General features: G+C 55.2%; 1 protein-coding gene and 1 long non-coding RNA gene across 10 annotated transcripts in view; one reads left to right on the forward strand and one right to left on the reverse strand.

Annotated features, from left to right (window-relative positions):
• Positions 1 to 1,515: 1,515 nt before the first annotated feature.
• On the forward strand, positions 1,516 to 7,867 carry LOC144617298 (uncharacterized). Its single transcript, XR_013557710.1, has 2 exons — positions 1,516 to 1,659; positions 7,472 to 7,867. It is a non-coding gene; the product is annotated as an uncharacterized LOC144617298 (long non-coding RNA).
• Positions 7,868 to 8,508: 641 nt separating this feature from the next.
• PRDM2 (PR/SET domain 2) overlaps positions 8,509 to 25,788 on the reverse strand; it is a 121,899-nt gene continuing 104,619 nt past the window's right edge. For 8 of the 9 annotated variants that reach the window (XM_078452373.2, XM_078452377.2, XM_078452372.2 and 5 more), the window contains 2 exons: positions 13,919 to 14,062; positions 8,509 to 9,279 (listed from right to left, as the gene is read on the reverse strand). In XM_078452373.2, coding sequence (XP_078308499.1) covers positions 13,942 to 14,062 — 121 coding nt within the window. In that variant the 3' untranslated portion in view covers positions 8,509 to 9,279; positions 13,919 to 13,941. Of the gene's footprint in view, positions 9,280 to 12,088; positions 12,357 to 13,918; positions 14,063 to 25,788 lie in introns of those variants that run through there. The other variant, XM_078452371.2, reaches the window with a different exon arrangement.

Consider the following 25,788-nt stretch of genomic DNA (forward strand, 5'->3'; position numbering starts at 1 on the left):
CCCGCCTCTGTCCAGGTAGCTGTTCGGAGGAGACCAAGGGTACTTCGGCAAAAAAGTGATTTCCTCAAGACTGCAGAACCAAGCTGGAAACAGAGCCCAGGGCAGCTGTTTTTCACTCACCCCTGCCCTGTGCCAGGAGGACCCTGCTCTCAGATACTCTCAAAAGCCCTCCCCACCTCTCTCAGCAGAAGTCCTATAGCCTGCCCTGCTTTACAGGGGATGGCCATGGCGGCCTTGGGTGGCATCAGGCAAACCAAAGAGCCTTAGGAAGACAAGGAAGAGCCTTGAAGCTCATACATTTGCAGCAATTAGAGGACGTTCCATGGAGACTGGGGCACAGGACATCTTCCACTTAGAACTTCAAGAACAGACCAGTAGTCAGAACTAATCAACAAATTCAGTAAAGCCGCAGGATACCGAAGCAATATCCAAAAATCAATTAGGTTTCTACATGCTATCAGAAAGAGAAATTAAGAAAACAATTTACAAGGGTATCAAAAAGGATAAAAGACCTAAGGAATAAATTTAATCAAGGAAGTGAGACACCTGTACGCTGAAAACTAGAAGATCCTGATGAAAAAAGCGAAGACACAAATGCAAAGACGTACTGTGCTCGCAGATTGGAAGCACTGAACTCATGAAATGCGCACACTATCTGAAGACATCTAGATTCAATGCAATCCCCATCAAACTTCCAATGGCAGTTCTCACAGAAAAAGAATAATCCTAAAATTTGCATAGAACGACCCCAAACTGCCCCAGCCGTCTTGAGAAAGAAGAACAGGGCTAGAGACAGCATGCTTCCTGCTTTCAAACTCTAGCACGATGCCTTAGTAATCAAACAGTATGGTACTGGCATAAAAACAGACACATAGATCGAGGGCAGAGAATGCAGAGGCAAGAAATAAACCCTGAACCCACGCGTATACGGTCAATTCAGTTACCACAAAGTTGCCGAGAATGCACAATGGGGGAAGGATGGCTTCTTCAATAAATGGTGTTGGGAAAACTCAACAGCCATGCGCACGAGAGTGACACTGGGCCACACCGTCTTACACCATACGCTCATGAAACATCAAAAAATTAATCAAAAAAAAAAAAAAAAAGCAGGTCGCTTCATTCACCATTTGAGACGTCAGAGGAGTACAGCCTCTTTAAGGTGGTTTCCTCCTCCACAAATATTGAAACAATGATGGAGTTTTTACCTCCATGGGGTTTCCATTAGGCAGACACGTAGCCCGGCGGTTGGTACACAGTGCGTATTTAATAGCGATCATCAATTATTGCCTTTTAACACGGCCATTCTACTTCCATTCCAATAAAAACAAAATCATACTGTGGGCAAATACAAGGATGTCCATATGAAAATGGAGACTCCCAATGACAGCTATAATGTGAACCCTCCACCACCACTGTGACCATTAAGAGAAATGCACACGTAGCAATGCTCTTCAAGTGTCAAAGTTCAATATAAATGACATCATAATGAATACTGATAGTCCACACCCGGAGCTGGGCACTCTTCTAAGAGCCTTTGATGTAACAATCAACTTAATCTTCCCAGACACCTACAGGGAAGGTCTGCGATCATCCCCACTCTAAACATGAGGGAACTGAGGCAGGAGGAGGTTCAACAGCATCTCAAGGTCACACCAGCAGGTTGGTGGCATGGCCAGTTAGCTGACACTTATTTACATTAAAACCTTGAGGATTAGGCCCTAAAGGGCCAATGCGTACCTGGGAATTTTAGATTCTATTTTTCTCAGGTTACTTCAATGTGTATTTTCTAAATAGCCAATTAAGATTTTGGTGTTTAAGGAATCACACCAGAATTGGCCCCGTGCCTCGGGTGTGGAGGCGGCACACACAGGTTAGATGCTCACTGGGAGGTGGACAGGCTCCCAGGCTTACAAAGTCACAGGAGGGATGGATGGCCCAAGGGCAGCTGCCCCTCCCGGGGCGCCACGGTGAGCATTCACATGCTCGGGGTCCCTGCCTTCCCTCTGTTCCGGTCCTAGCGCGGCCAGTGTCACCTAATGGCACTTGGGTAAAATGAAGCAGATGGGAGCCATGTGTCAGCTGGCTTAGAAGGGCTCACCCAGCATGGCCCCGGGACAGGGCAGGGGGCCCACAGCCGTAGAAGCCCTTCCTTGCCCAAGAATGATGGCATCTGGCAACATCCTACCTGCCGACACCAAAACTGGTCCACTTGTTTGCCCCACTGTCAAAGGAATCACATCAGATGGCAGGAAAGACAAGATGGTTTAAAAAAAAAAAAAAATCTTATGCATCAAGCAAAGGTCAGAGCCGCAACTCCCAAGACGTAGGCAGGCATCAAAAGCCACTTGAACACTCTTTAGAGTCCTCAGGGCCACACTTGACATTGGTGACCTTCACATCCACAGCATGAGCTATAATTGAGAGCAAGGGGAGCCACTGCACCAGCTGCTGGGCTGAGGGCCAGGCCTGGCTGACAAGTTCAGGGAGAACAGCTGGAACCGGGCAGGAGGTCCCACAAGAACACAGCTGAGGGCCTCAGGCCTCTGAATAGGGTTGCCAGATTTGGCAAATACAAATTCAGAATGCTCCATTACATCTCCATTTCAGACCAACAACAAATTTTTAGCGGAAGTATGGCCCATGCAATATTTGGTACGTATTTATAGTTTAAAAAAAAAAATCACTCATTTATCTGACATTTAAATGTAACTCCGTGTGCTGGGTCTTACCCGGCAGCGTTATCTCTGCAGCAGTGACATTTAAAATAAAAGCCGCCTTACTTCCCCCTCTGCAAAAATGGTCTGCATAGACAGACCCCTACACAGAAGCAGACCACGGTTGAGGATCGGGCCGAATGCTCCACCCAGGTTGGCAACCTCGAACCAGCCATTCTCACAAAGCTGCATTCAATCCCCAACTCATCAAGGCCTCCTCTAAGGTCACTTTGCCCGCAGGACGCCTTTCAAAGCATCCCACAGTGAATCCTGAGGGCCTACTGGGTGCTGGATGCCGTAGCCAACAAAGAAATAGAGGGATAAGGTCTGTCTGTTCCCCCTGGGCTGACATTCTAGAGAAGCTGAGAAACTAGAAAATCTCACGTAGTGAATAAAATCAACAAGACCAAATGACAGGTGACAAGGAGGCCACATTAGACCTCAGGAAAGGAGGCTGAGGGGACTACACCTAAGCTGAGAGTCATGTGACTTCTGGGTGGAAAGTTACTGGTTAGTGCAAAGGTCCTGTGGCAGAAGACAGAAGCAAAACCACAATCAGTATGGCTGGAACAGAGAGAGCAAGGAAAAAGATGGTGGTGTGTAAGGTGAGGCTGGAGTCAGTGGGTTTTCTAAACCAGAAAAAGGAGTTGGATTTTATCCTAAGTGCAGAGAAAATCCTTGGAGGGTGGTTTTTTTTTTTTTTTTTCATGTTTATTTTTAAGCATGAGAGTTCATGAGCAGGGGAGGGGGAGAGAGAGAGGGAGACACAGAATCTGAAGCAGGTTCCAGGCTCTGAGCTGTCAACACAGAGCCCAAAGGGTGGGGGTGGGGGGGGGGGGGGAAGGTTGAACTCACAGACTGTAAGATCACGACCTGCACCAAAGTCAGAGGCTTAATCGATTGAGCCACCCAGCCGCCCTAGTCCTTGGTGACTTTTTACAGGGACATAACCGATTCAGAGATGTACACACCACCCAGAGAAACACACAGCATCACAGGCCAAGATCAGGGCTAGGAGGGCACAAACGAGGCAACTTCCGGGTGCAAAATGTAAGGACACCCTCACTCTTAGCTTTGTGCAAGCGCTGACTCTCAGTGGTCCCACAGCCCCCGCATGGAAGTCAGCTGGCCCAAAGTCACAGGACAGAGAGTGACCTTCGCCTGCCTCACCCTATCAGCAAACCTGCTCTTTCTCAGCCCCTGCTGCTGGAGGTGGAGGGCAGGCCAGAAGAGAGAAACTCACTTTGCGCTCCATCCGTCTCAGGCACAGGCCGCTTCCCCCTGGGCCGGGTGCTTCTCCCCCCACCCGCCAGCCTCTTGGAAAGAAGGGGCAGACCCCGGGCCAGGCGGCCGTCTTGGAGCAGAGGCCTCCTCCGGCTGAGCCACGGCCAGGCAAGGCTGTTGGGGGCGGTCTGAGGCGTCCAGGCTCCTAGCCTGGAGAACCCGCGCCCTCAGGACCCGACGGGTCAGGAGCCGGACACCCCACCGCCGACCCTGCCTCTCTGCCTTCATCTCACACCTGAGTGGGGGCTGGGGGGCCAAGCCACCCTCTTCGGGGCAGGGAGCTCGGGGACCTGCTCTACCCACCCCTCCCCCAAGCGGTCCGTGGCCTCCACGTTACTCTTGACGCCCATTGGCATGAACATGGGAGGACCCCACCCGCTCCCGCCCAGGTGCCCAGGAGGGTGGCCCGGCCTGTGTCCGGAAAGCAGTGCGCCCGCGCGACCCCTTACCCGCGGGGGGGGGGGGGGGGGGGGGTACGGCCAGCACCCACCCTGCACGGATTATGAGTCTCCCCACAGGTGCACACGGCTGATAAAGCTCGAGCGTTGAAAAAAGCAAAGCTTATAAATCACGGGCAGCAAGGGATGCAGGACGATTAACAGCAACATAGAACAATTATAACAACAACCTGGAGGAAATGTCGTGGGTGCGCTCGCGCGCGCTCTCAAACCGCCTCAGGGCCCTGTACTCACCCTGCCCCTGATGACGTAAGCGGGGAAACGCCTACGTGACGTGACGGCGCCCCCGGAGGCGCATGACGCCCGCGTGACGCAGCGGCAGGCTGCTCTGGACCTGGGACTTGACGTCAGACGTAGCACCCGCTTCCGGTGGCGGTTGCCGGGGCAACCGGGACGCGGCCAGCGTGGAGTCTGCGCCTCGGTGCGAGTGCTGACCTCAGGCGACCCCAGGAGGGATCGGAGGACGCTGTCATCCCCGCGCTGCCAGCTGCCGCAGCGCAGCCGCAGGCCATGCGGGGCTCCCTGCTCCCCATCGCCGCCCCCAGCGCCTCGCTCCCGGTCTCTCCCCCAGGGGCGCAGGTTTAAGGATCTTCCAAGCACCCGGTGGGTGGGCGTCTCTGCAGCCCGCTCCCCAGTCCTGGCGGTGACTGGGCGCCAGGCACAGCCTGACGCTCAGAAAAAACACTGGAGAAGCCGGTTAATGCAAACCCCAGGGGCGCCCCTGATTCACTGGTCTGCCTGTTTGCAGACATGCTACGGCCTTTACCCCGCGTTAAAGGTGGTGGACTGCGCAGAACTGTTGGTCAGGCAGGTGGCCCAGACCCCACCCCACCCCCCGCCCCGCCCCGCCCCCAGGGATTCTGATTCAGCAGATGTGAAATTGGAGGCCAAGAATCTCTCCTTGAACAATCAGTCAGGTGATCCCTGAGGCAGGTAAATTCACTTACCTTTAAGCAAACACATAGTAGCTAGAAATCAGGAAGGTGGGCAGGGTGGTCATCCCCTTGTACAAACAAGGAACCAAGGCTAGGCCAGTGACGTGCTGGAGCGAGCAGAGTTGGGATTTCACCCATACCATATATATACACGTATATACATATGTATACACGTGTATATATATATATATATATATACACGTGTATACATATGTATATACATATGTATATGTATATGTATATACATATGTATATGTATATATGTATATGTATACATATGTATATGTATATGTATATACATATGTATATGTATATACATATATATATATGTATATACACGTATATACATATATACGTGTATATATATATTTATATTTATATAATTATTGTCGAGTTAGCCAACATACAGTGTACATACACTGTACTCTTGGTTTCGGGGGTAGATTCTCGTGACTCATCGCTTACATACAACACCCAGTGCTCATCCCAGCAAGTGCCCTCCTCAATGCCCATCATCCATTTTCCCCTCTCCCCCACACCTCCCATCAACCCTGTTTGTTCTCTGTATTTAAGAGTCTCTTATGGGTTTGCCTCCCTCTCTGTTTGAACCTATTTTTTTCCCTTTCCCTTCTGCCATGGTCTTCTGTTAAGTTTCTCAAGTTCCACATATGAGTGAAAACACAGATCTCTCTCGGACTTATTTCACTCAGCAGAATACCCTCCAGTTCCATCCACGTTGTCACAAATGGCAAGATACCATTCTTTCTCATTGCCAAGTATATTCCATTGTATATATAAACCACATCTTTATCCATTCATCAGGTGATGGACATCTTCACCCATACTTTCAAACCTCTGCTTCTCTTATGGCCAGTCTGGGGCGGAGCAGAAGTCCAGTAGCTGACTGCTATGTTCTGGGGAGCTGGGGACTGACCCGTGTTGTACACAGTTTCTACCTGCAGGTGGCTTGAGAGCTGGAGAAACCAAAGGGTGACATGAGAGGCAGCAGCGAGAGGCAAGTAGGAAATACTGAACTTTGGGCCGGAAAGGGCTGAATCCAATCCCCAGTCTACATCTGCCAGCTGTGTGGCCCTGGGCAAATGGCTTAATGCGTCTGAGCCTGTTTCTTCACCTGTGAGATGGCTGTCGAAGTACCTGTCCTGCTGGGTTGCTGTGACAGGAGAGGGAATGTGTGGGGAATGGTTGGCACATGGTAATTCTCAGTAAACCCTAGAACAACAGCTGGAGTCAATGCTGCAGAGGTAACAGTTGCCAGATAAGAGCCAGCAGACCTGTTAGATACGAGTTCCTATAAACAATGAGTGATTCCCTTTTCTAAGTGTTAAGTAGGTCCCAAATATTGCACGAGTACATCCAAACAAAGGGATATCTGGCCATAGAACGGAAGGAAGCGATGTATGCTGCAACCTGGGTAAGCCTTGAAAATACTATACGAAGAGAAAGCAGCTGGTCATAAAAGATCACATGCTGCGTGACCCCATTTCGGTGGAATGTCCAGGAGAGGTAAATCTACATGGATAGAAAGTAGATTTGTGGTTGCCTAGGGCTAGCGGCTTGGGGAGAGAGGGGGAGTGACTGCGACTGGGTAGGAGGTTTCTCATTGGGGTGACTGAAAATGTTGTAAAACTGAATGCAGGGACAGCTGTACAACTCTGACGACTACTAAAAAGCACTGATTTGTACAATGATGTGGGTTAACTGTATGGTATGTGAATGTGAGCTCAATAAAGCTGCTCAAAGAATATATGTACGATCACAGAGGCCTTTCTAGCCTTAGTGAAATGGCTTAACTAACTAGCTGGCAGGTGGAAGAGGGTTTTGAAGGCAAGTGACCCTACTCACCAGGTAGGGTTTTCCACAGTGAGCTTCCTCGAAACCTCGGCTTTCTCTCATGGCTGGAAGGGGGCCTTCAAAGCCGCTTCATCCCACTCCCACCCTACACCCCGCAGAGATCGCCGAAATGGAAGACACAAAACACAGAGACCAAAACGATCACTCCCAGGCTTGTTCCTTACAATCGCGCTTCACACTTTTATTGTTACTTTTCTTCACATGGCAGATACAGAACCGTCCTCTTCCGTGATCCAAACCCACGCCCCAAAACCACCACTGACCAGCAAACACCACTCTTTAGAAGACCACCCCCGTTGTCGCGATCGGAACACTCGTGTAACCCTTTCCACTAGTCTGAGAGGGTGGAAAGCTGACCGGCACTTTTGCGCATGCAAAAACGAGTGGCCCCCAGCCCCCAGCGACATTTCCTGGAATTCACCATCGGCTGAAGGTGAACTTTCGAAGCTTTGGGTTCGTGAGCCTTCCTTGCTGCTGAAAGGGGAAACCTTCCAGAACGGAGAAGATGAGTGTCGACATTGATGGGACAAAATCGTATCGTGAGGATAAGGAACAGCCACAGCTTTCCATGCTTGTGAGGGTTAATTTTAGGAGTGGGCAAAAGGATTCCAGCTTATGGGAATTTACAACAAACAATGGTGTGTAGCTGGGTGGCAAATGGAAAACTGGGATGCAGGCCAGCCATCGGCACTTTTCTGTCCATGTGAGGATCTCGTGAGACCTTTCTTCCGGACCATGATCAGACCCTACACTGCAGCCAGTCGACTGAGTAATTAAATAACACAAGTTATAAAACTTTAAAAAGGGGGCATTTACAGTCAGGGACATAAATACGTGCTTTTAAAAGTGTCTACGTACATATTTACAGAGTTGCAAGATCAACCATAGTAGCCCTGGGGGAAAAAAAAAGTCCCTTTTTGTGTGTGACCACTCATGTTCTCCCAAGTTCTCTCCTTCCACTGTGGGTCTGATACATCACTACTGAAAACGGAGCTGAGAAAACAGCGCCAGAGTGGTCTCAGACATCCGTGTCTGGGGTCTGCCCCAAAGGCACAAAACCCAAGACCCTCACTGAACTGGGTCCAAACTCCTAGCTCAGCTCACCCGTTTCTCCGAGACATGGGCTGTCCCTGCACAAAGCAGGGGCCAGCTCCATCGTTCCCTGGCAGGCGACCGGTGGCCTCTAGAAATCTCTTCTTCTTCCCCCTGTGCTTCTTAATCCTCCCGCTTATCTTCATTTCCCAATTTTTGTTTGTTTCCCTTTTCAGCTAATTTGGGAAGGTCAGTCGCTAACGTGTTGATGGTCCCAAGTGAGGCAAAGAAGCACTGGGGAGACCTCCCCCTCCTGCCACATGCTGTCCCATCCCCTGCCTCTCCCAAGGGGGCAACCAGGTCTGCAAATGGGGACGGGGACTTCTCTCCCAGATGCCCAGGGACTGACTAGAATTTCGAATCTGGAAACGACTCAAGCCAGCAGCTCAGGCAAAGAAGGGGGGTTTTCGAAGTGTGCAGGCCAAGGGGGTCGACAGCAAGGCTCTGACGTGTCTACACGCCGTTGATTCCCAGAGACGTTGGAAGGCTAGGGAAGGTGGGGCGGTGAGAAAGGAGACTCGGCCTCCTCCTGAAGGCCTTCCTCGGACAGGCCTAGAACTGACCCCTGAGCCAGACCACAGTCCCCGCCATGGCAGAAGACAACTCGAGAAAGCAAAAAGCAGGATCAAGGAGCTCTTGAAAAATTGCATAGTAGGAGAGGCCCCACCCCAGCAGGAAGGCTGAGCTGCAGAACACGGTCCCAGGGGCTGCACCCACGTGTCGTCCACGCTGTGGAGTCAGCTGCCTTCCTGCCTCCCTGGGGTTTGGGACCCTCGTCTGAAGACCGCACACGCACACCCACGCACGCACACACTCCCTCCCTTTCTCTCGCAGGCTCGTAAAACTGGAATAGGTCGGTACTCCCTGCGGGGCAGAGGGCCAGCCAGTCCCTTTGGCTTCACTGACTCCAGGTCACTTCAGGTGCTGAAGGAGAAAAAGAAAAGAAAAATGGTAACAGTGGCCGCATCCTCAGTGCCTTCCCTGGGCTGCTGAAGCACCATCTCAGTTCTTCTAATGCAACAATTTACTGACATACACCACGCGTACAGAAAGAAAGCACAGCATGATGAATTTCCACCCGTGTAACCAGCACCCAGATCAAGAAACAGAACGTGACCAACCTCCCCTTAGCCCCCAGCCCAGGCTCCTTTTTAGGACCAGCAGTAACCCTCACCGCCAGAATAACTACCTCCCCTCGATCACCAGGGATTGATTTTTGTCCGTTTTTTAACTGAAGTAAATGGAATCAACCAGCACACGTCCTTCCCGTCTGGGCTTCTTCCACAGGGTGCATTTGGGGGATTCATCCCTTTGGAGCCCGTGCGTGCAGCTCTGTCCACCTCCTTGCTGAGAGATTCTACCGCAGGATCCTGCCACTTTCATCTGGCTGGTCCCCACCAGTGCACGAGCGGGCAGCTTCCGATCTGGGGCCACCGTGAGGGATGCGGGCGGCTAGGACTCGCTTATCTACGCCTGGAAGACACGTGTGGCGCCCATGCGTGCCTATTTGTGCCAAGTGGAAGTGCTGGCTGGTAGGGTGTGCACGGATGACATAGGAGCTCTCCCATGCGTGTGCACACACCCGCTGAGTGTCTCCCTAGTGGTGTAACTGCTGGGTCCCACTTCAATCAATACTGCCAAAGGCTTTTCCGGAGTGATTACACTATCACCTGATTTCATTCTAATGGTCCCGATGACCCTCGTGGCAGGTGACACTGATCCCCATCTTGCATGGAAGAAACAGAGGCTCAGAGAGGGCAAGTGGCTTTCACCAGGTCAGGCTGGTAACGAGGGGCAGAGGTGGGGCTGGAACTCAAGCCGAGCCCACCCCAGAGCCCGCGTGTGCCTTCCGTCAGAGCGAATGGCTTGGGCTGCGCGCCTCCTGCACAGAAACCCCACTCGCAGTACTTGACCACAGAGCCAGGCTCGTGAGTCAGTCCTCAGTAACTTCTGCTGCGCTGGGCGGAATAGGAGCATGGCGTTGTGCTGGGCCAAGTTCAGGGACTCCGTTCTCTCACCCCATGGACCCGGTCATCATTCCTGTAACTCCTACTCCTACTCCAACTACGATTCCTCTTCCTACCACTACTCTGATAACTCAGTGGGAGCAGAAACAGCAGGGCTGATTCAAGGCAGGCTGACCACACACCAGCCACTTTCCTAAGGGCGTCTCACATACTAACCTATGCAGTCCCTGCAGCAGACCTATGACACAGGTATACCATTAACCCATTTTGCAGATGGGCAAACTGAAACGCAGAGAAGTGAAGTACCTACCAGGACTGTCAGAGCCAGGATTCGCTTCCAGAAAATGCACACTTGACCACGATCCATCCCAACCCCCGCCCCCCGAAACCTCTTGATGGGGCTGGAAGGAGGGCGGCTTGCAGTACAGGAGGGCGCCTTCAAGAGAGGGGGCCTCCCCTCCCGGTGGGGGCCCACGTGTGCCCAGGCCCATCCCTGCACAAGCCGGGGGAGAAAAAGAACGCAGAGACAGGGGCCAGCCATGGAGTGGCCTGCATGTCCTCGGGCTGGTGTGGCTGGTGTTATGTGTGTATTACCTGTGGGTCATCGAGCAGGACCCACAAAAGAAGCCATCTTGCCAGTCCCCAGCCCGAGGGGCGGCCCTTCAGGGAGGAGACCCCAGCAGCAGGGGCCGTGGGCTGGACCACTGGGGCTGGAGCTGGGCAGAATTTGCTAGAGGGGAGCTCTCTTATCAGGGAGGCGGGCAGGGGGAGACACCCCACCCACCCCACTCCTGGGACCCCATAAGAGGCCAGCGCTAGGAAGCCTGCCCCGAGGCCAGCGACAGCTGAGGGGAAGATCACGGAGGCAGCCAGATGACTGAGAGGTACCAGTCCCTTCCCCGGACGTCCCCTCGAAGACCCCGGGGCCCAAGTGCAGCTGGCCCCAAGAAACAGAAAGAGACAGAGGTGGACAGGACGTGCAGAGGCAGGCTTCACGCTGGACTGGGCAAGGTGGCATGTTTTATACCTGAAAGCGAACAGAAAGCTCTGGGCTTTGCCCATGGCACCGATAAAGCCCAGAAAAGGGAGGTGCCCGCAGACAACAGTCACAGGAGAAAAGCCGAGCTCCTAGCTCGGTTCGGACCGTCGAGTAAAGTGGCCAGAGCCTCTAAGCCGGCAAGAGCAACAGGTGAGGGGCAGTCCTGGGGCCTGGGCGTTTCCAGGATGTCACCCGTTCCTCAGAACAGACCCCACTGCACACACAGTCTCACACGGGATTTCAGGGGACAAGCGTAGGCCACTTAAAAAGTCCACCATCCCTTCTAGGAGTCAGACGACTCAAGTTCCGCCCCCAGTTCTGCCAACTGCCTCTCTGTGACCTACACGCCCTGCCCACGCTAACATCCCTTGTCACAGCACTGAAAAAAAATATCATTCTGGAAATGTGTTAAACACGGCAATGGGCTGAACTGTGTCCCCCTCAAGATTCATATGAGGAAGCCCTCACCCCCCCCCCCCCCCCCCCCCCGCCCGCCCCGTGTGATGGGATTAGTGCCCTTACAAGGAACACCAGGGCCTCCTCTCTGCACCACGGAGGATGCAGCCAGAAGATGGCCTCTGTAAGCCAGGAAGAAGGTTCTGGTGAGGACCGTGCCGGCGCCCTGACCTGAGACTTCTGCCTCCAGAACCGAAAGAGACAAATGTCTGCATGTTTAAGCCCCAGTCTGTGGTATTTTGTTATGGCGGCCCGAGCAAGACAAACAGGATAAATAAGGTGTTCTTTTAATTTGTATACACGTATATGTATCTATAGATAGATAGATCTATACAGATAGATCCACAACAGGCTTGTTGTAAATACAAATCAGAAACATAAGAAAGTTCAAGACTTGAAGGGGCAAGTTCCAGTCACCTAGAAATTAGGCCATTCACTTCCGAATGCTCACTGTTGATGGGCGAATAGAGGCTGTTAACTGCAGATGCTAATTACATTGGGCTTCTATTCACCTGAGCACCTTGCCGGGGAAGCTGCACCTGTTTGAAAATAAGGGAAGACAAGGCATACTTCCGGGGTCATGCCCTGGCCCCTGGGCAGAGCCCGAATTAGCAACGCTTGGCAAACACTGTGTCACCACCAGAGACTGCGGTGGCCAATGGACGCACCCTGTCTGCGGACGGATCAGCCCAGTCGCACCTGGCTCTCCTTCAGGTTGCAAAGAACACCTCCAGCGGCCACCACAGGGACGTCCCGGGCCCCAGAATTATCCTGGCACAGACTCCCATCCTCTGGGAGACTCCAGCCCAGCCTCTCGTCTCCAGGCCCCAATCTTCCCATCTGTAAGATGGGAGAGGGGAGGGACGATCTCCCGGGCCTTCCAGCTGGGTGCTGTCCTAGTGTCCACTTCAACTCCGCCCCCCAGCATCCCCAGCTCAGGGCCGTGAGCCCTCTCAGGAGCCTGTGCTGGAGACGCGGGCTCGGTTCTGGCTCAAGACAACAGACTCTCTGGGGAAAGTGGATTCTGTTTCCGTTCCCCTCCCCAAGCCCCAGAGAAATAAAGCCAAGCCCAGAGACTCCAGCAGCTTCAGGAAGGAAGCAGTGAGTGCACTCTGTGGGCATCAGGGCAGGTGGAAGGGAGGAAAGTAGAACACAGAAGACCCCAGAGTTTCAGAATTCAGCCCATTCTCGCCTTAAACAGCGATGTTCTCATTCTGAACAACCCTGGCTGCATTAAGCAGGCATCCGCAAACTTGAGTGCGTCCCAGAATCACGGGGCCACCTGCTAACACAGATTCCCAGGCCCTGCACACCAAGGATGCTTTTTAGCAAATCTGGAGTTGCACCTCGGGGTATCTTTAGCCGGTGCCCCACTGCACAGGTGCATGCAGTCCTCCAATCGTTTCTTTAGAGGCTGGTCTCAGGGACACAAGGAAGGAAGATGTGCCGTGTCACCAACAAAGAAGCCCAAGCCTACTCGAAGTCACTGGCAAAACCCAGCCCTCCCCTCAAAAGATGGAAAGTCCGGCTCCTATAAGTGAATTCAGGTTTTACCATCAGACAGTCTAGAAAGAGACTTCTGGTTCAACATAAATTTAACCTTTGTATCTTACAGAAAAGTACTACTTTCACTTTCAAATACGTTGTGCGAATAAAGACTACACGATCTTTTCTGGGCTTAAAGCCTCTGGAGGTCTCGATTAATGCTGGTTATTGTTGCTGTTCTTATTCAATCAGTAACAAGAGCTAATAGTTACCTGATGCTTTCTATGCATCAGGCGCTGATCTACATGTTCTGCGTACACGTGACCCTTGTAATTCTCACAACTTATGAAGTAGGTCACCCCCACTTTATAGATGTGGAAACTGAGGCTCAGAGAAGCTGAGTATCTTGCTGAGGTCCCACCGCCAGCAAGTGGCAGAGCTGGGGGCGGGGTCCAGGGTCCGCACCTACCTGTGGGAAGGCCCCGGGCTCCCCCAGGCACACACCAGGCCCACCCTCTTCCCTGCTTCCCAGCCCAGCCCAAAGACCCAAGCCCCAGCCCTCCCGGGCCCCAGAGCCGCCCACGCAGTGCCAGAAGCTGCTCCACCCTCCTCGTACCTGTCAGGGAGCAGGCGAAGTGTCTACTCTTTGAAGAGGGGTCCCTGGAACTGGGCTGCAGCCGTCGCCTTGACATTCCTACACTGCCTGGTGATGTACGGGGCGGCTGGAGGAGGACACCGGGACGCCAGGCGGAGACTGTAGCTGTTGGGGAGAGAACGACACACACCATCACCAGGGGCCCACCCCGGTGCCCCAGACAGCACCCCGAGGCCCACGGCAGGTGAGCTTCAACGACCCGCGGGAGCTCCACCGCGCTCCGCCCACCACCTTCCGTCCCCTTGAAAGTGATGGCGGAAGCATCCGCCAGCTGGGTGCCGAGACACGGCACTCGGCAGGGGTGTCCTGGGCCCCCCCCCCCACCGCAGAGGGACGGGCGAGCTGGGGGCGTAGCCCTGCTGTGCACACAGCGGCTGCACTGTTTCCCCATCTGCCTTCCCAGGCACGTCCTCCCCTCGGAAGCGTCTGGAGGCTCCTGGTACCAAGGTGCCTGCAGCACCTGCAGCGGGTCCTCTCCAGGCCACTAACGCTGCACTTGGCACCTTTCCCAGCCTCGCTGCGCCAAGCACGTTCATTCCGGGAATCTCTGAGCCCGGATCGTGGGACACAGGTCCGGCCCTATCTGCTACCACAGCCCGCTAAATTCGATTATTCTTTCGCAGGGAAGCCTTTAAAACTTTTCTTAAAGGTAGGTAACGTAGACCACGATTCCTCCCCTCCCTTCACCCGGCAAACCCAGACTCATCTTTCAGGTCCTGGCTGGGATACCGCTTCCTCCGGAAAGCCTTCCTTCTTCAACCCCTGGGTGAGGCATCTCTTCTGCAGGCTCCCGCTGCCCCCTGGGGCTTCCCCACCACAGCACTTGTTCCACTGAGTCACAATTGCAACATAACGGATCTGCCTCCCTCCTGGCCCGTGAAATCCCAAGGTCAGGGCTTCTGTCTCGCTTGCGGATATATTGTAGCACAACCCACTCAGCACAACAAAAACAAGTATGTGTTGACTAAGAACCACACATACGCCGGAAGTGTGCGAAGTATTTACGTCCATCAACTATCTCCCTCTACGTACAACCTATCAAGGCGCATTTACTATATTAGCCGTAATTTACAGAGAAGGAAACAGGCGCAGAGAGGTTAAGTAACTTGTCTCAGGTCCCAGTTCTGTCCCCAGACGGAAGAATGGAAGTGAGCAGGCCCTCCGGACAGGAGAGGTGGAAGGTGAGGGGAGCGGGAAAGCAGGAAGGGTGAACACTCCGGGCACATCACCTGCACCGGGGGTTGGCCCGGAGCCAGCTGTCTGAGGGAGCGAGAGATGGGAATGGGGCCAGTCTCGAAGCTGAAACATCAGGGTTTGGATCGGTGGTTCTCAACAAGGGCAAGCATTTGGCAGTGTCCAGAGACATTTCTGGTCGTCACATCGCAGGGAAGGGATGTGGCTACCGGCGGCTGGGGTCGGGGATACTGCTAAACGTTCCACAACAATCCAAATGCTAACAGCGTCAAGGTTGCGGCAGGTAGCCACCAACAAACACCTATTATGATAAATGAAGTAAGCGAACGCGTAAACAAACAAACGTGTAAACAGACAAATGAGAATCTGGCCCCCAAGTCAAGACGCAGGGCTGCCCCCGGGGTGAATTCCTCCCCCAAGCTGTGCGATCCAGGCCCGTGGTCAGCTTATTCTACTATCTGAGCAAGATTCAAGGCAGAAAACTAAGACCCAATGCTCAGCGGCAAGCCTGTGCCCCAGATGGACCACCAAAGCCCCAGGGTCACGAGGCCCATGGGGTGGCCTGGGGGCTGGCTGGTACCCCAATGTGAGCACAGCCCCTCGGGCAGCCGACCCGACTGTGGGAGAGACAGTCAGCTGGCTGGAAACCTGGCCCACCTGCACGCCCCTGTCCTGGGACACCGCGGATCCCCCTACACTGTCCCCTCTCTGCAGAAATGTCTCCAATGGAGGGGAGCAGACCCTGCATCATCAACGTCTACGTCTCCCTCTGTCACCATCATTACCCATCTACTGAACACTCAGACACCAGGTCCGTCAACGATAACTGCCCTGGCCTCCCAGCCCTCTCCAGTTGGCCGCATTTCTCTGCTCCCTGGCACACCTGTTCCACCCTCAGGCTCCTGCCCACCTGCGGCAACCACAGCCTTGTCCGCTAGGGGGCGAGCTTTCTCCCAAACCCCTCCCTCGGCATCCATGTGGTTGGAGAGCTTACATTGGGGGGTGGGGGCCAAAGCGCCCGAAGGCAGGCCCCTCTTGCCACCCCTCAGCGCACGGCCAGGCCCAGCAGCGGGCAACGCCAGCCGGCACACACACATCCCCTGTAATTCCCAAGTACTTTCTTTCTCTGCTATTATCTCTGGACCCTCCCGGCAGCTCAAGGCGTAGGGAGAACAAGCGCTTTTTATACCCATTTCACAGATGAGGACACTGAGGCGCAGACAGATTCGGAGACTTTCCTGGGGCAGCAGAGCCCAGCCCTTTCAGTTCCATGGACCACAATTTCTGGGGAGACACCAAGTCACCACCTGGATGTGTCCTATTAAGACTGGGGCAGTGATATCCAGCAGGACACCTGGTCACAAAACCCTTCCAGTGGTCAGAGAACTCTTGAGAGCCCGGGGGCTGCCCAGAGCTGAGATGTCAGGTGCTGAGAAACAGCATCTCGGGAACCACGTATCTCTCCAGCTCCCAGCAAGGTAGCGGTTAACACACAAAGACCTCCTGACTCGAGGTTCCCACTCTCTAGCTGTGTGACCTCGGCAAGTCAGGGGCCTCTCTGGGCTCTGGTTTCCCCATGTGCAAAGCAGGGGCAGCTGTTTCATCCATTAAATTCAGAGGAAGCTCTTAGCGCGGGACACGCTGGCATATTCTCCAGCATCCACCAGCACGGTGTCTGCACTGTGGCAGTCGGCGGGGACGTGGGCGCCTGCCAAGTGACACGGCCCGAGGAGGGGGCGGCACGGCCGTCAGTCCCGATCCTCGTGCCCACCTGCCTGCCTCCCAGCCTCCGAACCTCAGGACACCATCCCTGCTGGCCTGGAGGCAGAGCGGGGCTAGGAAGAGCCCTGGGACCAGGATGTGAGGTCACTGGCCTTCGAAGAATTCAGGACACGGGGGAGGCACCTGGTGCCGTGACGACTGACGTGGCAGATCAGAGCAGGAGGTGGGCCAGGCCCTCCCTCCACCGGCCAAGTCCCTCCCCCTCCTCATTGGCCTCCTGGCTCCTACACGGCCTCCCCTGCCATCTTTCTACAGAACAGCAAGCTGCCCCTTCCCAAAAGGCACCCTGGATCATGACACGCCCCTGCGACAACTGTCAGTCCCGGGGTCCCAGCACAGTGACCCCGTTCTCGTTCCTCGACACACGGCGGGGGGGTGGGGAGCGCATCGCCTCCCGGACCCCTTGGGCTCCTGTTACCCGGGCCGTGCTGGGCTTGCTTCAACACGTCTGTCCTTCCATCTGTCTGCACACAGCCCTCCTCCTAGAGGCCCTCAGCCCCGGCTACTCACGGGGAGGCCGGGTCTGCGCACCAGGCCCGTGGCGTCAGCATCTCTGGGGGTGGCAGGGGCGTCAGTACTTGTGAGCTCCCCAGTGATCCTACCCGGGGCTGAGGAAGGCCCCCCCAGATCCTCATGGGGCTCGCCCCTCCCTCACGGTCTTGCTCAAGGCCTCCCTCCGTCTGAAGCTGCAACACGGCCTCCCAATGGCCTCCAGGCCCTTTTCCTTTATCGTGTTCAGCACCATCAACACACTCAGAGTCTACTGGGTTGCTCACTGGCTCCACAGGGGGCTTCTCATCACTGACGCATCCCCGGCACCTGGACCTTCGCCTGGCACACAGGAGGGGGTCCACCACCGGCCAGGTGCTTGGCCAAGGAAGCTCTGGGAAGTAAGACAGTTCTTGATGTCACCCAGTCCGCATGCGACTTAGTGCGGCCGAGATGGGAAAAACACCCAGGTTCGGAGGGGGTCTGATGCCAGCGCAAGGCCAAGACTCGGGCCCCCAGGCCACCCCGTTCTCATTCAGCCCCCACTGGTTTCTGGTAAAGAGGACAGCTGGACACGTGGGTCTACACGCAAGAAATAAAACTGAAAAAACAGGAATCAAGGCCACGGCTGCGAGAGGATTCCAAGAGTGGAAGGTTCCGGTTCAAGGACCCCTAGGACCTACCAGGGTTGGTTTGTTTGCCTGGGCCGTCTCCACAAGCTCATGGGTCAAGGCGAAGGCGCCCCGTCCCCTCACACGGCCTTCCTGGAGCCCCGGGGAGGGGACTCAGCAGCCACACCTGAGCCTCTCTGGGGCCTTCCAAGAACAGAGGGTGCAGAAACCAGAGAGGGAGTCAAGTGACAACAAAACAACTTAAAAAAAAAAAAAAAAAAAAAAAAACAGGCAAGGCGATCCAATCACTGAACAAATAGTTTAAGGACACAGAGAGGCAATTTGCAGAGAAACCCCAAGCTCATGAACAGCAAAAGACGTCGTTGTCCAAGAAGATCACTGGTCAGACTGGGGACGTGCACTGTAAACTCAGAGCCCACAGGTGAGGGAGGGTGGCCGGGCCAAGGACGGCGCCCATTCCCTGCCACTTGGGGGGCCAAGCACCCCGCGCCACCTCCTGAGGGCCTATTCAATTAGTCGGAGCTACTAACCCCGACCCCGGGGATGAGCAGTCACTGCGGCTCAGCACGTGTGAACGAGGCAGACAGAGCAGGGAGCACAGGGATCACACCTCCACCTTCCCCGGCCACCTCCTCAGTCAGAAAGGGAATAAACGAACAGGCGGCAGGCCACACTGTAGTGATCCCCACGGAGAGAAGTGACGTCGAGGAGAGAGCTCAGGAGTGCACGGCGGGGGCAGGCAGGGCCGGCAGGCGGGAAGGGAACACCTCACAGAACCATGTGCGTCAAACCCGAAGGCCGTGGGAGACGGATCTGCTTGGACACCCGGGCCTAACCTGGGCTGGGTGGTGCGAACGGTACGTGCAAAGGGCCTGAGGTGGAACTTGCCTGGAACGTGAGAGAAGCGGGGGCAGAAGGAAGGGTCTCGTGACCCCTGAGTGAGGTGGGAGCCAGGTTGTCCTTCTGGGCAGCAGACGGACATGACCCGGCACGGCCACTGTGTTGGGCACAGGCCGTAGGATGACAAGAATGGAAGTGGGGAGGGGGAGGGGCACCAGTTAGGAAGCGACTGTCGTCATCCAGGTGGGAGAGGATGGCAGCTTGGACCCCGGGGTGGCAGTGAGAAGCGGCCGACTCCAGGGACGGTTTGGAAGTGGTGCAGACAGGATTTGCTGATGAACCGGATGTCAGGGCTGGGGCGGGGGCCAGGAAGACACTGGAGTCTGGACAGACCCCGGGGGCAGGATGGTCTGCCTTTAGCCAAGATGGGAAGATGGCAGGAGACGCTTCCGAGAGAGATCAGTTTGCACGGATTCCATTTAACATGTGTACTCGACCCAAAGGAGAGGTCAAGTGGGCGGCTGAAATGAAACTCAGGACTCCGGGGTTGGTCAGCATCTGGGGGGTCCAGATGGCTCAGGAAAGGGAAAGGGGCCACAGAGAGAAGTGCAGGGACCCAGGACGGGATGGGGGGGGGGGGGGGGGGGGCAAGTGGTGACCTGGGGAAGCTCGGAGAGAGAGGTGGCAAGAAGGGCCAGCATGTCAAGGAAGGGGGAGCATTAAATATCTACTGTCGCCAAAGGTCGAGGAGGCCAAGACGGAGAGCCATGGACACGTTCAGTGGCCTAGAGCCTGCTGGTAACCGTGGTAACAGCAGCCTCCAGAGCACAGTAGAGAAAAACCCCGAGTGAGTTCACAAGAAGAGGGTCCAGAGAGCTCCCTCAAGGAGAGCTCGGTCAAGGGGGGGGCCGACGGGTCCGAGCAGAGACCCCCTTCCTCCCGCGCCAGTCAGGAGGGATGTCCTGGAACGCAGTCCCCACAGCTGGTTGGGCCACACAGGAGTCTTACACAACTCTCCAGAAGTTCTCGGGAGTGCAGCTCACTCGAAGTCACTGTGTCACGTTCTGCACTCTTGCCAGAGGTAAAGGGGAGGCAAAGTGCGTGGGAGCCCGTGCGGCAGTAAGACAACCAGAGACGATGCTGAAATTCCCTGGAGGCTGGGTGCAGCCCCCTGGTCGGGGCTGTGGATGCCACCGCCTGCTTCCTGGAGCCAGCCACCGGCCATTTCCAGGAATGGTGGCACCTTTTGACTCCACCTTCCCTTCCATTCTGGGGAGGTCCTCCCACCCGAACGAGGCCCCAGGCCGGAAGTCAGAGGTAGGAACAGGGACACGGCACTGGGATGCGGGAACCTGAGTTTCAGCCCTGATCCACTGCTGACTCGCTAAGTGGCCTCTGGAAAATGCCTCTACTGAACCTGTGCCATCCCACCTATAAAATGAGTATGTCAAGCAAGAAAAACTATGCAATAGTATCATTTATTGAGCACCTACTAAGTGCCGGGAGCTACCCTGGGTGCTTTATGGGAGCTCTTCGAATATTCCCAGCAGCCCTTGGAGCAGGGACAGGATGATCTGTGTGTTACAGGGGAGGAGACAGGTTCAGAGAGGTGAACGTCCAAACCACATTCTCTTAGCCAACCGGGGTGCAACCAAACTCTGAATCCAGGACCATCTGACCCCAAAGCCTGGGTGCCCCTCCCTGACACAGTTCTTGTACCGATGGGGACCAAAGAGCTCTCTTCAATATTCCAAGAAGCCAACGGGACAGCCACCCATGAGGACAGAAGTTGGGCTTTGGGCTGAACTGTGTCAGTTCAGAGGAACCCTGGCATCAGGAGGCAGGGACCCGGGGGGTGGGGGGGAGGGGGGGGGGCGTAGGGAATTCCAAACTCCCATGCTCACTGGAATCACCTGGAGAGATGGAAACAATCCTGCGGCTGGAGCCTCAGCCCTACAGATTTTAATTCGGCTGATTTGCATCCCAGGCACTGAAAATTTTAGAAGCCAGCTCTGAGAGCCACTGGTGATCTGTCTCCTCAAAGTGTGGTCAGCAGTCCCTGCGGGCCTGTTAGAAATGCAGCTGCTCAGCGCCCCCCACCCTGCCCCCTCCCCAGCGACCTCCTGGGTCAGAACCTGCATTTTAATAAGCTCCCTGGGGGAGTATGGGGATCTGAAGCCCGGGGAGCCTGGGGCTAGTGGACACCTTCAGCAGGGAGTCGAGTGCAGGCCACTAGGTGGCTGTGCCTAAGGAGGGCCTGGCACCAAAGCCTGAGAGAGGACCGTGGAGGTGGCCCTAGAGGTTACAGGGGCAAAGGTCTGAAACCACTGGCCTTCAGGTGAATGTGGGGGTGCTGGTAGGGAGGCCCGCAGCTAACACTTAGGGGTGGGCAACGCCAGCCCGGCCCCCTCTGTGCTTAGATGGTGTTTTTCACTCACTATTCCCTGCAACCACGTGAGAAGGGTTATCGTGCCCTTTCTCTGGCTGAGAAGACGGCACAGAGAAGTTAAGTTACTTGGTCAGGGTCACACAGAGAGGTGGCAATAGATGGGAAAGGGGGAAGGAGGGAGGGAGGGAGCCAGGATTCACACAGATCTGACCCCAGAGCTGAAGTCGGCCTGCGGGCACAGATCCTCCTTCCCTCCCACCAGCTCTGAAGGAGGCCACGTGCCCGTGCCGGCTGCTGATTTGGCCACCATGCATCCAAAAGACCAATTGCGCCCCTGCTTCGTGGGGCTCTCACGCCAGGACCTGAGGTCTTCAGAGGCCATGATTTCCCCAAACCTGTTTGGCCTGAACTCCGAATACCCAGCATGTGACAGCTCATAACGCGAGCCAGTCGACAGGAAGGCTGGCCCGGCCCGCGGTGACCTCAGCCAAAGGGAGCTGCCAGCGGGGAGATCCCTGCCGTGGTGGCGTCTCCTGCCCTGGCAAGACTAGGAGAGGGGCAGGGGACCCCAGCGGCCATGCCAAGCAGCCCTTCACTCTCTGTGAGGAAACTGAGCCAAGCGAGGAGGTCACTCACGCAAGATCACACAGCAAGTCGTTCTGCAGAAGCAGCGAGGGGACACAAATGGCAAAGAAGGGCAGAAGCCCCAACGGCCTCGGAACGTTCCGAGGACTGTGGGAGGCGGGTGCCCCTGGGGCGAGACTGAACTCCAGCCCCAGAGAGCTCCATCTGTGCTCAGGTCTCACCCACCCGTCTGCCACCAAGCCCGGCACAAGAGGTGCCTGGACAGTGTTCCCTGAACAAGCAAACGGCAAACCCAGAGGGAGCCCAGATCCTGATGCAGTTCAACCTCCACATGGCTTGAAAACCCAATCCACCCAGAAAGCTAACTTCCCGGAAGGCTTCTCTCACTGCCAAGGCCCCACCCAAACCGTGGGACCAGGTCCCCCACTTTTATGACAATTCTTTGAACCCGACTCTGCAGGCACCACACCTGCAGAGCACAGCCAACAGCCCCAGCCGAGCCCTCTCGGCCCCAGCAGGACAGATGGGGGAGTGGCTCCTCATGCAGACACCTGTCACCGCACTTTGCTCTGGCCACCACCCAGCTCCATCCAGCACGCCCCACACGCCGTCCCTTGTCCCCTCTCACTGAGCAGAAACAGGCTGCTTTCCTCAACAGGAAACAGCTAAGACCAGGAGGGAGGCCGAAAGGAAGCGTGAACAAGACGGGTGAACACACACAAAGCAGATTCCCATCTCGGGACAGAAACGGGTTGATAAGCCTCCCCGGAGGGCCGGATGGAAAAGCTCTTTTAAACGGCAAAACTCTGTAAATATGCGAAGACTTCATTATTACGGCCATTCCGTAAGGCATGGGTGTCCTGTGCCGGAACGGGGCACAGGTCACCAGCGATGACGCAGCCCACGGGGCAAGGGCGCCGTGGACCCGGGGCCTGGAGGCCTCATCCTCAGAGAGTGCAGGGGTCTGGGTGGCAGAGTCTGCTCAGGTACCTACCCCGTCTCCCGGCTCTGTCCCGCCATTCCCGAAAGCCCTCACCCTGCATTCTGGCTGACTCAAACAGGCTGGAGTGAGGAGGGCTGGGCCAGTTCATCCTGTTTTACAGACGGGCAAGCAGAGGATGCCCGCAGGTGCTGGAAGACTTGGGACCCAGGCCAGCCGACTCCACTCCGGGCTGCTGGGCTTCCCAGGACTGTGTGCTTCATCTGATGTGTGAACCACTCGTTCACACAGGCTCCCTCCCTGTTGGGGACAGACGCCCGGCCCGGCAACACCGGGGAGGCCCGGGGACTCACAGCCAGGTAGCGGCAGACAGGGAATGAAAACCTTCCTAATGTTTCTTCCGTGTAACCGGCATTTCCCCAACCAAGGTTCAGTAGAACAAGTTGCCCCAGATGCCGCACGTGTCATTACCACCTGCGTCACGGCGGCCAACGTTTCCGTGCTTGCTGTGTGTCGAGGGCTGTGCCCAATGTTTGACGGGCAGTCACAAACTGAATCTTCACGAGCCCCTTACGAGATGGGTACTGCTCTGTTTTATACACGAGGGCCCAAGGCACAGAGAGGTTCGGCAGCTTGCCCAAGAACGCGCCCCTGGCAAGAGGCAGAGCTGGGATCAAAGCCCAAGCCATTCACCTCCAGAGCATGGGCTCACGAAGCCATACAGGTGTGTCCGTGCGGAATTACTGGGCCTTTGATGTGCTCACAGGAGGTATAAACTCCCCAGAGGAGGACGCATGCCATCATGGACTCCAAACTTACTTCCTCTGTCGATCTGGTTAACTAGCTACTGAGTGCCTGCTCTGTGCCAGGTACCGTGGGACACAGTGGAGAGCCAAGCAGACGTGCCCTCTGAAGACACAATGAGAAGTCTGCAAGAGGATGGCTTTGATCCATGTGAAACCTCCGGGAGGGCCTGCTAAAGGGCAGGTGCGTGCGTGCACACACACACACACACACACACACACACACACACACAAATTTAATTTAGCCTCTTTGAACAGAAATTTCCTAAAATCAGCCATATGAAGAAGTATGCCCTGAATTTAATTTAGTATAATTGGTTGGCAGTCAGGTCTGGGCCTTCGTGGGGAGAGGGCCTTGAGACTTACTAAAGTGTATCAGTATTGCTCAGTCAAAGCACCTATTATACACACTTATACACACACACACACACACACACACACGCACGCGGCCCTGTGCTAGGCCCGGGGGACACAGCAGTAAACCAAACAGACCTCCTGTCTGTCCCCATGGGGCATGTGTCCCAGAAGGGGAAGGTCGTTATTTGCATAACATAGGAATACATAATTACAGAGTGTGAAAAACAGAGGCTACCTGAGCGCTCAGAATAAGGGAACAGACCACAGAAACAGTGTGTGTGTGTGTGTGTGTGTGTGTGTGTGTGTGTGCGCGCGCGCACATGCGCACGGTTCCTGTTGACACCCTGAGACTTGGGTATTTTGGGATTTGCTTCTCTTTACCACGTTGCCTCTTGTGTTACTTTATGGGGTAGGGAGGGAGGGAAGACAAAGCAGCATAGGTTGTAGAACTTACTTTACCCCCTGGAAGAAGAGACGGGACTTCCAGAAGAGGGGTTTCTGTCCCTGAAGGCCACTGCTTGGGGAAGGGGGGAGAACTGTTACCACAAGTTCTCACCCCCGAATCTCCCCTGTCCTCTTGTACCTGGGTCTCAAAGCAAGTTTTACACGAGGGAACTGGGGCAGTCTGCAAATCTGAAGAAGACCAGGGCAGGAACTCACCCAGTGTCTCTACCCTGGGGGCTTCTCTGAACTGTGAACAACGGACTTTTGCTTTTCCAAGGCAGCAGATCTGACAGAATGTGAGCAGCCGAGGCCAGTGCCTGCATCTCTGACGGGGTGGCACTTGCCTTGCTGCAGATGGTTTTCAGACAGAAACAGCCCTGGGGAAATAGCAGGAAACCTGGGGATGCCTGTGATGGAGATGCCTCCCCGGATGAGTCAGGGGGCGTCTCCACTTGCCGCACAAGCCCAGAGACGGTCTGGTCTGTAGCACACGAAGCCACCCCCGAACCGACCACCGCTGCCGCCATCAGAAGCCACACGGGTCCCCCGCACACCCTTGGCCCAGAACACCGCCAGGCCCTTCCCGATCTCCCCAAGCCTTCAACCCCGGAGCACCCCCAGACTCCGTTCTTGGGCGTCTCCTCTTTACCTACGCTCGCTCCCTCGGGGATTTGCAATCTCGTGGTTTTGAGCATCGTGTGCACTCTGAGGACCCCAGAATTCACATTTCCAGCCGGGCCCCTCCCTCTGAACTTCAAACGGGATACTCGACTACCCCTTCCACGGCTCCCCCTTGATGGTCTGAGAGCATCTCAAACTTCACCTGCCCAAAACTGAACGCCCCGCACACGTGCATCCCACATACTGGCTCTAATTACAGTCTTCCACCTCCTCACTTAAGGGCAAAAAATAAATAAAAACGCACCTGGGTGCTGGAAGCATAGGTGAAAAAAGCCTGTCGTCATCCTGAACTTCTCTCCTCCAATCCCCATCCAATCCTCAGCAAATCTCATGGCTCCCCCTTCAAAATACATCCAGAATGCCCCTGCTAGTCATACCTCCCCTGCTACCCTCCAGTCCATCCACCATCACTCCCGAGCTGGGTTACCACACTGGATTCCCAGTCTGTATTTCTACTCTTGGCTCCTTGCAGTTCATCCTCACCAGATGAACAAAGGAGACTCTTTTAAAAGGCAGTGCATCCCATATTACCCCTGCCCTCGAAGCCCCCCAATGGCTCCCACTCAAGAGTACAAGGAAAGTCTTTACAGTGACTGCAATGGCCCCGGGTTACCTCCCCAACCTCATCTCCTATTCCTCTCCCCTCCCCCTTGTTCCCCTCCAGACAACCCGGCCTCCCCAGTGTTCCCCGAGCA

Source organism: Panthera onca, chromosome C1 (genome assembly GCF_046562875.1).
Source record: "Panthera onca isolate mPanOnc1 chromosome C1, mPanOnc1 haplotype 2, whole genome shotgun sequence".
Lineage (NCBI taxonomy): Eukaryota > Metazoa > Chordata > Mammalia > Carnivora > Felidae > Panthera > Panthera onca.